Below are 13,118 nucleotides of genomic sequence, written 5' to 3' on the forward strand. Positions count from 1 at the left end.
GTAGCCGCAGGGCCCCCCCATTCGAGGGCGCCCCGAGGCGGGGGGGTGTGCAAGGGACAGAGCCGCTCTGGGTTTAAGTAAGGTATTAGCCCAGGCCCAAAAATTCTGAGTGTATCTTTAGGTCCGGAATAATTTTGTGCAGAAGGAGTTTCTGGGCTGCTAACTTGCAGGACTGATGTGAAGTTTCCAGGACTTTGTTCTGGAACATTTTGAAGCAAAATTATTCTTGTTATAAATGCCATTTTTCTTTTTTTCCCGTTATTAATTGAATCGGTCATAAAAATAATTTAACATGCAATACTGGAATTTTATATATGTTGTCTATACATATGCATTATATATATGTGTGTGTCTATGCCTACTTAGCATCCTTGCCTGTAGGCAGAGGAAGCTTATGTTTCTGTCTCCAATTCCTTCCCTGGAGCACTCGGCTGAGGATGAAGAGGAGTCGTCTTTGATACTTTTTTATACTCACATAACACTAGTCAACTCATACCTAGAAATTTCATTGTAGGCGGGAGGGAAATGGAAGGAATATGTGTGAAGACACATATTGCACTGAAGAAAAAAATGACTGAAAACAAAAACAACAGTAAGATTGCAAAGCAAATACCTCAGGAGCCCAACTAAAATTTGCCGTGCTGGACTATGAGTCAATATGTCTTGGTGCCTGGTAGTAAACAGCTTCAGCTGTGTCTCCCTGAATTTATGGATTATTACTATTTATGTAAGCATATTTTGCCAAAGCTGTGGGACAGCCTCTCTCCCACTTTTCCCTGTCACCTGTCTCTGCATGGCAGAAGCATTTCGTACTCCACACGACAGGCTGCAGTTCTGTCTCACATGTCAGAAAAGAAGAAACTTGACCCATACAATAGAAAATACATATCAACAGGCCGATAGCTTCCTACTGGGACAGCCTAAATTCCACCCACATGATGCTTCCTATGAGCTAGCACAGGGCTTCAGTTGTACCTTGCCTGTACAGACTGGTAGCCTCAAGGATGTCAGTCAAATTTAGGCTGCCAGAATATGGCCAGGAGTGTTCTTCCCCACCTGGAGAATCAGCCTACACATCCTTTTTATTGCTTCAGGTGTCTTTTTACTGTACTGTTTTGCAGGTATTTCTCTCACTCCTGTCCATCTGTGCTTCTGCCAAGAAAGCAGCCTGCTGCAGGTTTGGTTACATCTCCAAGCTCTGATACACAACATCTGAGGATATGCCGTCTGCACACTGAGGTACTCCGGGTCCTTGTGCTAATCACAGTCTTGTCTGTCCTGGACAAGGTAAAACTCCGGCACATAGGCATCCACGACCAATTGGTCCCTTCACCCCTATTATTCAGAATGAAGAGTCCTACATCAGAGTATTGTACTTAAACCTCACACCTACATCCACATGAATGAAACTGGAGTTTTGTTACTACATCTGTATTGCTAAACAGACTGAGGACAAGGAGCAAGGTTTAATGCTGGTCAGCTGATTCTCCATAACGCTAAATTGCCAGCAAGCTTTTGGCATGGTTCTGGCCAAGGCCAGCTAGCATCTCCACAGCAATACCTAGGCGCCAGGAGAACCTCTAGTTACCTAGCACACACCAAGGACTGCTTCCAATAGGAAGTTAGATTTGGGTTTCTTCTTCCTGTTCCAACACTATCCCAACAGGCTCTACAGCCTCAAAGCACTCTTCCATGTCCTTCTGCCATGTCCCAAGGCATGTAACACACCTTCCAGTTTCATACTACGCAAGCAACAGTTTTATGGGCCACAACAGAGTTTTTCTGTTATATCAGATATTTCGACGTAAAAAAGACACAAAAATTACAACAAAGTATTACAGCCACAGTGCATTACATACAGCTTTGAGGAGACCCACAGCACAAGCGCCATGTAGGGTAGATGTGACCAGTCTAGTCACTTGGTCTCAGGGCCAGAAAACAGTCCCCAGCCCCGTTCTGTTTTGTGGTATAGACAGGGCCTATATGGCCTACACCCAGGGCTGGTGAGGAGGAATCGGACCCACTTTTACTCCGTGTGCCTTCAGGTGAGGCAGGGTCTCCCATAACCCTGATATGGCAGATGAAATGACTGGTGAAAAGCAGCTGATGCAAGTTCACACTGGCTGTCATAACCCAAAAATGAACAAGCAGTTTCTTCGGGGGGGCTTGCTCCTACCTAGACAGACCACGTTTCCTGAATACCGAAGGAAGAGCAGAGACAACAGAAGTCAGGAGGGAGGGCAGTGTGGGAAGAGCGGGCCATTTGTCCTCCCTCCCACAGAGCCAGTTAGGCCTCTGCAAACAGCTGCGCCAGCTTCTGACCACCATCAATATGTCAATTCTGCTTCTCAAAATCACGAGCCTACTTTGGGTTCATGTACACACCTCCCAGGCATCTAACTGTGGGCAATTCTCCATTGGTATTGACAGCTGGTGCACTCAACAGCAACACACAGGGAGTAGCCAACACATTTCCCTTCCCACCAGCCCCCTGCGGCAGTGTCATATTGGACATTGCTGTAATGGAAAGGTTAAAAGAAACTGTGTTGAAAAGAGATGAGAAAGGATTGACTTTATGTTTAGACAGTGCCTAGGGCTGCATTGGGACAGGTTTTGGGGGACAGAGAGCAGAAAGAGTAGTTGAAAGTGCGTCTCCTCTTCCTCTTGTTGGCAGAACAGCGTGAGGCTATTGGCTTGGTGGTGACATTTGACCTTGCTTTTCCTTGACTGGTTGGGAGACCCCCCCAAGTTTGGAGCATCTGTACATGGAATATGAAGAGGATGATGATATTTCCTTTGCAAAATGGATGAGCAGCTTCTGGGGCCACAACTTGATCGATGAGAATGAGAAAGAGGGTAGAGGCCACAAGAAACGTCAGACACGACCCTTTAGTGAAAGGAGAGCCTCCCTTCCGGTAAGAGCTGTGTGCAGTTTTCTGTGTGTGTGTGTGTGTGTGTGCGTGCGTGGTTTATGTACAAATATAAGTGCCATCTCCAGGGGCCGTGGTTTGTGTACAAATATAAGTGCCATCTCCAGGGGCATCGCCCTAGAGATCTGTGAGGATGAGTATGGTGCACCTTGCTGAGTAAGTTCAGCTCCTACTGGCAGCAGCTAGTTGCTTTTTGAACTTAGCTGCCTGCCACAGTCAGGCCTCGGGTGCCTCTGGCATACAAGAAAACTGGCAAACTCCAAGGTAAGTGACAATAGGACCAGAAATGTAAGGAGAAGGGTGTAATAACTGCCTAACTATGTATTACAATGTTGTTCAGTCTGCTGAGGATGACCTGGCAGAGATCAAAACATTTTGGAAACTGGCACACAAACACTGGCTTCAATGAGTCTGTTCTCATGTGTAAAACTACATAAGCCTGTATGTATTCACAGGATTTGGACCTAATTCTGCAACCATACCATCTGCAGGAAGTTGTACACTTTACTCCCTGGGATGTAGCTGTTTGCAGGTGTAACTTCTAATTTAAGCTAGAGGATGCGGTCCCTCCTTGTTTAAAACATCTGATTCTGAAAATAGGGATGCTGTGAAGTAAGATTTTAAGGGAGAAACACGTTCTTTATTCTTAAACCAACAAAATAGTTGGGAAAAGAGCAGGGTTCACATGCAGAGGCAGTTTTTTAATGCAGCTCACAACTGTCTAACCAATTATCAAAATGAAGTTAAACTGAAAGCAGCTGTTCCCAGTCTGCTCTTTACTTGAAGGCTGTTGCTTTTATTTCAGCCCTAAAAAAATGTTTAGGCTGTCCAAACCTGTCTCTTTTTTTCCAACTACATCACTTGGCTTACCAAAGATGATATGTTTCCTTACAAAGCATTTTTCACTTATATCCTTAGATCATTATAGCTGCAACAAAGCAAATGCTATTCTATTGGGGAGAAACAGCTAATCTTTTCCAGACTTTTTTTCTGCCATGCTGTATTTTCACCTTGCAAGTTCTCCTCCACTGGAGCTGCCATGTTTTAAGCTGTGGGATTTTTCATTTTCAAAAAATTTGGCTAAGAAAAACAAAACAGACAAAAAAACACCTCTCCCCTCTTTGAATTCATGGATGGGTTGGAGAGGTAACCTTCATTCATTAGTTTTAAACTGATCAGCCACATTTGTTATTTACAGTTATATTTCACCCTGGCACAGATTGCAAGACAGGCTCTGAGCTAGAGCTGTGCTGATGGATTCCATCAGAATGCCTGAAAACAGAATGTTTATTAATGTTTTTTTTAAATTAATTTTACTGTATTTTAATTTTGTCCTTCAGAGATCTAGGCGTGTGATTTCTTTAGGCCCCAATACAGACTGAAGTGTAAGGGTGTACTTTAAATCACTGTCTATTCAGCAAGCTGCTGAACCATCTTTGTGTATATTTGTGTGTGTATTTGTGTGTGTACACATACATTTCATTTGAAGCATGTTCTTATATTCAGTTTGTTCAAAAGCTATTTAAATACTTAGCCAATATCTATTCAAATACTTTGCTATAGTTGCATCCCTGAATCAACACCTAGAACTTGGATTAAGTTAGCTGACAGAAAGACTGTGACTTTTGACATGTTCAATGAGCTAAAGTTATCCTGTACACTTAATTATGTCTGACCTTTACATTAATGCTCCACATAAATTTGTCTTGCTCCAGTAGTATTATACAAGAGAGAGAAATTTCAACTGCTTTATTTCTTAGTGCCAGAAATCGACTGGAGGAATGAGAAGGGAAGATTTGTTTGGGGATTTTATGATTCAGGGATAAATTTTGAGATGAAACTTTTTATTTGGAAATCTCTGACTAGTTGGTAGTGAAGAGCACTGAAACATGTTGTCTTAAACCAAATCTAGAAGTTAAACAAATAGGCACTAATAATTCCTTAGAAATACCTTCAGAAAGAGCACCTCCTTGTTGAGAGCAACAACTTGCTATTGCACCTGCGTGTGTTTTTTACACAGTTATTATAAATGATAACTACTGTAAGATTCAATACACTTATCAGTGTTGGTTAAATATTGTCTTCATTTTATCAGAACAGTGCTATTAATCAGGAGGATTAATAACTGAGATCAGACTGCGTCTCTTCTATAAGTTAATACCTCCACAGCAGATCACAGTGTACCCTTTCTTCTGTGTCAGCATTGTAAAAAGAGATAACACCTCTGTCCTGGTGAAAATCAAGTCAGCAGGTTCTGGCTGACACAGCTGTTGGCAAAAGTTCCTTGTGCAGATACAACGGTACTGCCAAAACAGCACTGCCAGCACACTTTGTCTCGTATCCAGGGCTGGTATACGGTGCATCAGCAATAGTGCAGTCCTGCCCACATGAACTGCATCTGCACCAGGAGCATTTTGGTATTGCATAGCAAAATGCTAGCAGTATAGCACAAAAGGTGGTTTTGCATAATGCTGGAAATCCCTTTCAGCTCCAAATTGGTATGTTGGTCTTTGTAGTTTTTCTTGTGCTGTAGAAAGACATTCGAGCCGCTGCTGTCACCTCAAACACAATGGTAAACTCCTGTGGCATCCTATCATGGTAAAGCCCCCCCAAATATGGATAAAGCTTTGTAGAACAACTCCCAAACTAACAGCAATTTTCTTTTTTTTTTTTTGTCCCAATATCTTAGTATACCTCACAAACATTACTGAGATGAGCTTCGCAAAATGCTTTTGCTATTGTCATTCCCATTTTGCAGAGGGGAGCACAAAATTGTATGCATCCTTCACTGGGTCACTGGCAAGACAGGCTAAAACTTGCAACTCCACTCCCCTGAAAAGCATCAGAGTTGTATATGTTGCTGTGGGCCAACACTGAATGTGAAAACTGCCTGGGGAGAACTAAGTCATCTGTGTTCTTCTCCTTTAGTTAACTTGTTCCCCTGGCAAACTTTAGATACATTAACTGTAATACCCTTTTTGAAGCCTCCAGCTACGACTTTCCTTGACACATTCTAGTTATCCTCCATCATTTTGGTTCAGGACAGTTTCTTACCTCCCAGACGTTTTGTTGTGGGGAAAAGATAGGAGGCAAAGGAGCACTGGTAAGAGTTTTACAACCCTGTAAATGTATCCACCTTCAAGTAGACGTTGCTGCTCAACAGGAGAAAATCTGATAAGAAACAGCTGAGAGTAGGAGCAGAACAACTGACTGCTGTTGAAGTTACTAACATTTAATTTAAACTAAAGTCAGACTGAACATCTACCACAATATTGTTACTACAGAACAGTTGGAGCCTAGGCTAAAACATTTTTAAGGAATATATGCTTGGCTATACGCTTCTCGGAAGGAAAGGGAAGCTTTCCCTTCTCTGTGGGAAAGGAAGCATTAACATCTGAATGTCAGATGTTCCAAAATATCCCTAAAGTACTGGGGTCATTGTGTAAACTTCAGCAAACAATGAACACTCGTGCCAACACACTGAAGATTAATTTTCTTACCGACAGCTGTGCAAGCCCTGAGATCAAGCCCGAAAGATGGAAGCAATTATCTTGTCTCCAACAGAAATTGAGAAAAAGAATAGGCATATTATATTGAGATCAATTTCCTGAAGTATTTTTGTTTGTGTACTTTCTGTGTGTTTTAGATGGGCAATTAGCAAAAGATTAGTTGTTGTGTAGATACGCTAAGCATGACTGGCCTTTACACAAAGGCTCAAGCAGAAAAAGGGAGTACTAAAGGGAGTGAGAAACAACCCCTGAGAACATGCTCGGTGCTTCTGGCTTTCCCAGCACTGGCAAAAATTCCCCATTTTGATACAGGGGAGCATTTATCATTCTTCCTTCCCATGCCTTTTCCCTTGTTTCACCTCCTCCCCACTTCTCCAGTTTAAGAACTGCTCAAGGTCAGACCCTAGGAGCCAGAGACCAAGGGGAGTTTGCTAAAGAGGCACCAGTTGTAGGCAAAAGGCAGCTGCTGGGGCAAGGACAGGAGCAGATACTGGGGCTGTGCTCAGGGACCTTTGGCAAGGGACGACAGCAGCAGTGGGTGGGACACCAGAGTGTGCAGATACAGGGGCAATCTCTGTTGCCAGCAGCTGCTGAGACTTCAGGAGGGGAAGCATAAATTAAAGCAGTCTTCGGCCGTTCTTACTTACAATGTTACCAAGCAATCAATTTGGCACCAAATGCGTGTATTAAATGCATGTATTAAATCTCAGAGACAGGAAGAAAGCCACATGGATTTTATCTGAAGTCAATGCCAGATCTGCTTCATTGCTGAGCTTCATTTTATGACTCTTTCAGTTCTCCACAGAGTCAATCTTAAATAAAAGACCTGTGCTAATTATAAGCCACAAAATGTTCATGCTTGAACAATTGTGTTAAGGCTCCTGTCCTCTGTAGGGTTGTGTTCATAAGACAGCAACATGCTAACGTGCGTGAGTGTGCTGTCCTTCTAGTTATGGTGGTAAGTATCATGAAAAGGCACTGTGAGAGGAGGCACAGTCACAGTAATATGATGACATAAATATGTAAGTGTAGCTTTACCCTTAGTCTGCTGAGGCAGATACATATTTCAAAGGAAGGCCTGTCCCTTTTCTGGACCATTGGTGCCGTGTCAGTTTGTGAACTGCAGTCTTTTTGTTAAGGGCTTAACTATAATTCCATCTGTGAGGGGAAATTAAAAGCAACATCTTAGTAAAATAAACCACTTAAAAATATTGCAAAACAGGATTGATAGAATACCATCCTCCATTTCAGCTGTCCTCCTGGGGTTTTTTTTGCCCAAACCCTCTAAGAACAAACACCAGTGATTTTTACTTTGAGATAATTTTTATTTCCAGGAAACAATGTATGTTGATGCCATTAAAATGACATAGAAGACATTTAGCTTGTTGAGCTTGACACGGCATGTGTAGTCCTGTCCCTCAAGCACAATGTGATTGCTTTGATGCTTTTTAAAATAACAATACAATATGACCTTACAGAAATTATAGCTGTATTGATTAGTTTGAAACCAAAGTAAAAATAGGATGGCTGAAATCATTACCACTACTTTCAGAGGCAGTCCATAATACTAGTTACTGAAGTAAGCTTATGTCTGGAAATGAAACTGAACCAGTACTATATGATCTGAAAACCCTTTGGTATTAGGTGCTTCTGTCAGGTATAAGACTTATGTAAAAGAACCAAGAGTTGCAGATGCCTGTGAAAATGGGAAGTATAGATTAGTAAATAGCAGGATATATAGCCCCAAGAAAATAATATTCTTAGTTACTACCAACAGCTGCATGTGGCAACTAGTAATGAGGGAGACAAATCTGCCTATATAGATCTGCAGCATTTTGCTGGAAGATGCATAACGCTGTCAGGTGTAGATTTACTGGTGATTTAGCAATTCGCATCAAGCCTGTCTAAAGTGATGTAGTCACAACCATATGGATGCACAGTCTCACTACTCAGAGAAAGGCTGCACAGGTCCCTGTTGTGCTGATACATTTATAATAGCATCTGGGCCAGAGTAAACGCAAACGTATACAGGCCATGTTTCAGGTCCCTTGCAGTCCAAGGTCTGTAGATTCATGTGGCCACTATACCAAGTTGGTTTACCTTTCTTACTGCTGTTTGTTAAAAAAACAAAACAAAACAAAAAAAACCCCAACAAACCTTACTCTGAGTGTAGGGTTTTCTCCTGGATTTTCCTAGAAAGCATTTCAGGATCTGTGGGATAGACCTTCCGTTGTTACAAACAATCACAGCCCCCTTGAAGCCAGCAGAGCTTCTTAGGGTTACTTAGTAGCTGAAGGCTTAGCGCCAGGCTTATACAAAACGTATATGCATTCAAACATGTGTGCAGCAGCTGGGTGCCTGGAGTGCCATAACCTGACACCTGGGGGGCCTCATTTTTTGTACTTCCCATCTCTCTCTTACAACTTTCACCACCTGCATCTTACCAGTGTTCAGCCCCTCACCCTGAAAAAGCATCAACAGCTGGCAGGGTTTGGGGCATGCCTGGCTCTCTATGGTGGCCTTCTCACCCATCTCTTCTACAGGTCTGTCGACTTCTAAAACCACCAATACATGACTCCGCAGGACACAGCGGTTCTGTATCAGTTTAATCTCCTTTGCAGACATTCAATTAAACACAGCTGATGCAGATCAAGAGCTTTAATCTGCATATCAGGCCTGGGAAAATTGAACCACATGGAAACTAAACAACTATCTGCTCCCTCCCCACTTTAGCCCTACAAATGTAACTGTAGGAAGCCTGTTTCCTACCATTTCTGTGGTAGGGATGTGTCCCTCAATGCCCTGGAAGTGCTCCCTCATCAGTTCAGGACAAAGCAGAAAATTCAGACCTGGACAATAGAGTATCTTGTCTGCATGTAGGCCATGCTGCAAATTCGACACAGCTGAGCTAGAAATGGTCCCTGTCACACTCAGATAAACTCAAACATCTGATAAGACCTGGAGCACCTGTGGGTCAAACCCCATATCTGGCTCATCTGGCCACAAAAGGCTGGGTCTTTGCTTTATGAAAGTCCTGCCTAGAACCTGCCATCAGATGTAAGGCCTGAGTTTTTGAGGTTATGAAGGGTCCCAGTTTCTTTTAGTGTCAGTGGGCGCTAGGAAAACCCAGCACACTTTACATTTAGAATGCTTATTTGGGTGCCAAAGCTTATATACTCAAAAACAGGAACAAAAGCAAATTCTGCTGCTTCCTCTGGAAAGCAAGCTCTTGGCAGTGTGATTCTCCTGCACATAAAAGGAAAGATACAGAAGTCTGGGCAAGGTCTTTCATTGTGCATCGTTGCTGGGAGAGCGCTCTGTAGCAGAGAGAATCTGCCCTGGGTGCTCTGATTTAATATCCAATACTCAACAAAGACCTCTTACTTTGCAGGCCAGTCTTTCCTCCCTCCATACAACACGACTTCATGCCTCTACCAAAGGCTCATCTTCAGGGCACCTCAAAGGCTCCAAGGAATTTCAAGAAGACCAAGATGTCAAATGCAACTGCCACAGGAAGGCAAGCAGAATACCTTCAGCAGACAGCTCATGCCCAGAGACAAGAACAAACTCCATCCAGGAATTTGCAGAGTCCTTTGAAAAGCAATTGCATCTCAAAAGCAAACGCTCAGTTTCTTTGGTAGGTAACAACCAATAGCAGCCTTAAGATCACTTCAGAAAAAAAACCCAAACCAGCAAGCAGGCCAGCTTTATCCCTGGTGTAATTGCTGTGGCTTTGCTGGGGGAAGAGCAGAAATAAACTTGAATTAGAATTCCACAAATGATGTGGTCCTTACCATAGCGCAAACAAGGTTCAAGTGGCAGTATCGTTCGTATGAGCATTCTTGATGTAGTGATACCATCTAGAGTTATTAAAAAATGTGTATTTTCAAAATGAGACACCACACTGGCTCTGGCAATGTTTTCAGAGGTTTCTATGGCTGTGCCAACAAAACGTGACAATATAAACCCAGGTTTGCTTCACTTTTGCTGTAAGACCCAGCTCTCTTTCTCACTGCTGCTGACCTGGTTTAACCATATACAGTGTTATCTATAAGATTGCCAGACATCGTGGTGTTTGAGAGGCTTCTCTTTTACCCCTTGGGACTCCATCCATCTGCTTTCTTCAATGTCACCACACAGCTGCAGCAGCAGCCGTTGCTATATGTGGCTGAACATATTTTCACTGTAAGGGCATGCAGCCAGCAGGAGATTCTCCCCCCATTTCATCCTTCTCTTCTCCCCGTCATTCTGTCCTGAGGCGTGAGCATTTTCTGCATGGTTTGTGCTGACGAGGTAGCCAATAACAACCTTTTGTCTATGACACTTTAACACATTTTTATTATTATGATACATACTATCTGGTGTAGCATACAATGGAAGGAAGGGTAATAAACCCTAACTTGCTTTTAAGTATCAGAAGAACACTATCAAATTCAGTCACCCTATTGAAAAAGCTGTGCTTGAATAACACTTGACATGAGCACCAAATAACAATGGAGGGAAATATGGGGTTTTTTTCAGTTTGTTGCACTAACAGTTTTGTATGGAGAAGTAATTTTCAGCTCTCTTTGCAGACCTTCTGTGCAGCAGCAAGACAGAAAAAAATCTCTTTTCAATAATCAGCATCATTACATGATCAGTCCCACAATTATAGTCCTTGCATGCCCAGTCTTCTAAGAATATGCAGAATTATGGTGATGACAACTCTGTTATGCAATTGTTAAGATTTTAAGTGCATTCTCTAATCTTCTTTTTCCCCTTTGGGAACTACTCAGAATTTATTTCATTTGGAACTTCACATTACCTCATTTGCCAACCCTCACCAGTGGTTATCTGGTTTATCATTTATCATTTCTCAAAAGTGCCTACAGCTAGGAAGTCTCTGAGTGTGTAATAATTGTACAATAGGTATAGTGAGCATAATGCACTAAATACGGCTTCAGTTCCAGTTAAAAACATTGATTCTGGTACCCTTCTGTAATCCGCAGCGAGGTGTGCCGGGTGGTATTTTAATCTACCTTTCAAGTAGACCAAATTGTTGTCATTCCCTCAGTCACCATTGAAGTTTGGGAGATGTGAAGGACTTCAGAACCTTGAAGAACTGAGCAATAGGTGTTACAGATCTGAAAGGAAATTTGGGAGTGGGCTTAAACTTGTAGCTCCAAATGGAGTGGGTTTTTTTGCATTCAGAGCTCTGTGGGTGTAATTCAAACCACTCTTTACATGACTACACAAGTTAAAAGAAAAAAAAAAGTGTGGGAAAGGTAATCCCATTTCATCTCCTTCCCTGCATATTGCTTTTCTCTTATAAAAGTGGCTTTGAGGACACTTCATGATATTCAGCACTTGTTTTCAGTGAGGTCTTTGCAGCTAGCACTGAACAGCCTTCAGGCACAAAAAGATGGATCATGTGAAAGGACAGAAACATGGAGTCTGGGCTGAAATCTGAGTCTCTGCCTTCTCCCCTCCTTTCTCCTCTCCCCCTCAAGCCCTCCAAACAGGTGACCCTCCTGCCACACATAGGGTATAATTAAAAGCCTGTGACCTCTTGCTGAGTTTTAGGATGGATGGCTGGGGCCTTGAATTTGAGCCCATCATGTTAAAGCTGATCTTGCTGAGGTAGGTGACTGGAATATTTTATTATACATTACTAGTGAAAAAAAATACTGAGATTTTGTTGTTCATGTGGGAGTCACTTTTAATTCCCTGCTATTTTTCTCCTGCCTTTTAGCAATCTGAAGGCATGAAGGAGAGAAGAGAAAGAGAGAGATTGCATTTGGGAAAAAACAAGTCTCAAAAGAGAATGGGAGAGAAATCAGAGCCAAGGAGAGAGCCGAAAGAAGATGAAGGTTCAGAAGTTGTACCTGCAAAACACAACAAACAGTTTCCATCACAAGCAAGTACTGAGAAAGGATATTTATGCACAGGCAGCTAGAATGCATTGGGATAATGAATTTTAACACTCTACCTGAAGAGCAGAGGGAGCATTCTTGTTTTGTTTTGACTAGAAGAGGCCTGTTAGCTAGAATAAACCCTGACCTATAAAATAAAAGTAAAATTCAACTGCATCATTGACACCATGTTACTACCTTCCTGTCTGTACTTTCTCCATTAGGAATGTGACCCTTGTCATAAGAGGAGTGTGTCTGGAGCAAGATCCAAGTTAGCAATGAACGACTATAAGAGGATTTCAGGCAGATTTAGCATTGCAGCAGGACAATGGTGGATGTGTTCGTTTAAGAGGAGAGCATGTATTTATTACAGAGCTGTGCAAAGTCATCCAAAGCCTTATGTTTCTCTTTTAATTGAAAACGGGCCTATTGGTAGGTTTGGGAAGGAAAAAGTACACATAAACTGCCACCTGCTTCCTGGCCCTGACCTTCACTTAGATTTGGCTTGGAAACAGGTATCTTTTTTCTTTCACATTCTCTCAACACCAAATTTACCGGAGTAATAGAAGAGAGGTCCCCAAGTTCTTTTCTACACCTTCCTGATGTCTCACTTCTCTCTGCTTTTCCTCACTGTCACTGGCAATATGACTCTTGTTTCTCTGGCATAGAATCATAGAATCATTAAGGTTGGAAAAGACCTCTAAGATCATCGAGTCCAACCGTCGACCCAACACCACCATGCCCACTAAACCATGTCCCCAAGCGCCTCATCTACACGGCTTTTAAAT

General features: G+C 42.4%; 1 protein-coding gene across 1 annotated transcript; it reads left to right on the forward strand.

Annotated features, from left to right (window-relative positions):
* Positions 1-2,674: 2,674 nt before the first annotated feature.
* LNP1 (leukemia NUP98 fusion partner 1) lies at positions 2,675-12,512 on the forward strand. The gene is made up of 3 exons (XM_009289716.1): positions 2,675-2,915; positions 9,831-10,076; positions 12,171-12,512. Exons 1-3 carry the CDS (start codon positions 2,766-2,768, stop codon positions 12,372-12,374), a joined length of 600 nt encoding a protein of 199 aa, XP_009287991.1. The 5' UTR covers positions 2,675-2,765; the 3' UTR covers positions 12,375-12,512.
* The last annotated feature ends 606 nt before the right edge of the window (positions 12,513-13,118 follow it).

The sequence above is a fragment of the Aptenodytes forsteri genome, unplaced genomic scaffold, assembly GCF_000699145.1.
Source record: "Aptenodytes forsteri isolate BGI_AS27 unplaced genomic scaffold, ASM69914v1 Scaffold61, whole genome shotgun sequence".
Lineage (NCBI taxonomy): Eukaryota > Metazoa > Chordata > Aves > Sphenisciformes > Spheniscidae > Aptenodytes > Aptenodytes forsteri.

Excerpts from the sequence above, each read along its gene's own strand:
- LNP1 (XM_009289716.1), top strand. The coding sequence starts at position 2,766 with ATGGAATATGAAGAGGATGATGATATTTCCTTTGCAAAATGGATGAGC. Across the intron at positions 2,916-9,830 it reads AAAGGAGAGCCTCCCTTCCG|GCCAGTCTTTCCTCCCTCCA; the intron begins GTAAGAGCTGTG and ends CTTACTTTGCAG. Across the intron at positions 10,077-12,170 it reads GCAAACGCTCAGTTTCTTTG|CAATCTGAAGGCATGAAGGA; the intron begins GTAGGTAACAAC and ends CCTGCCTTTTAG.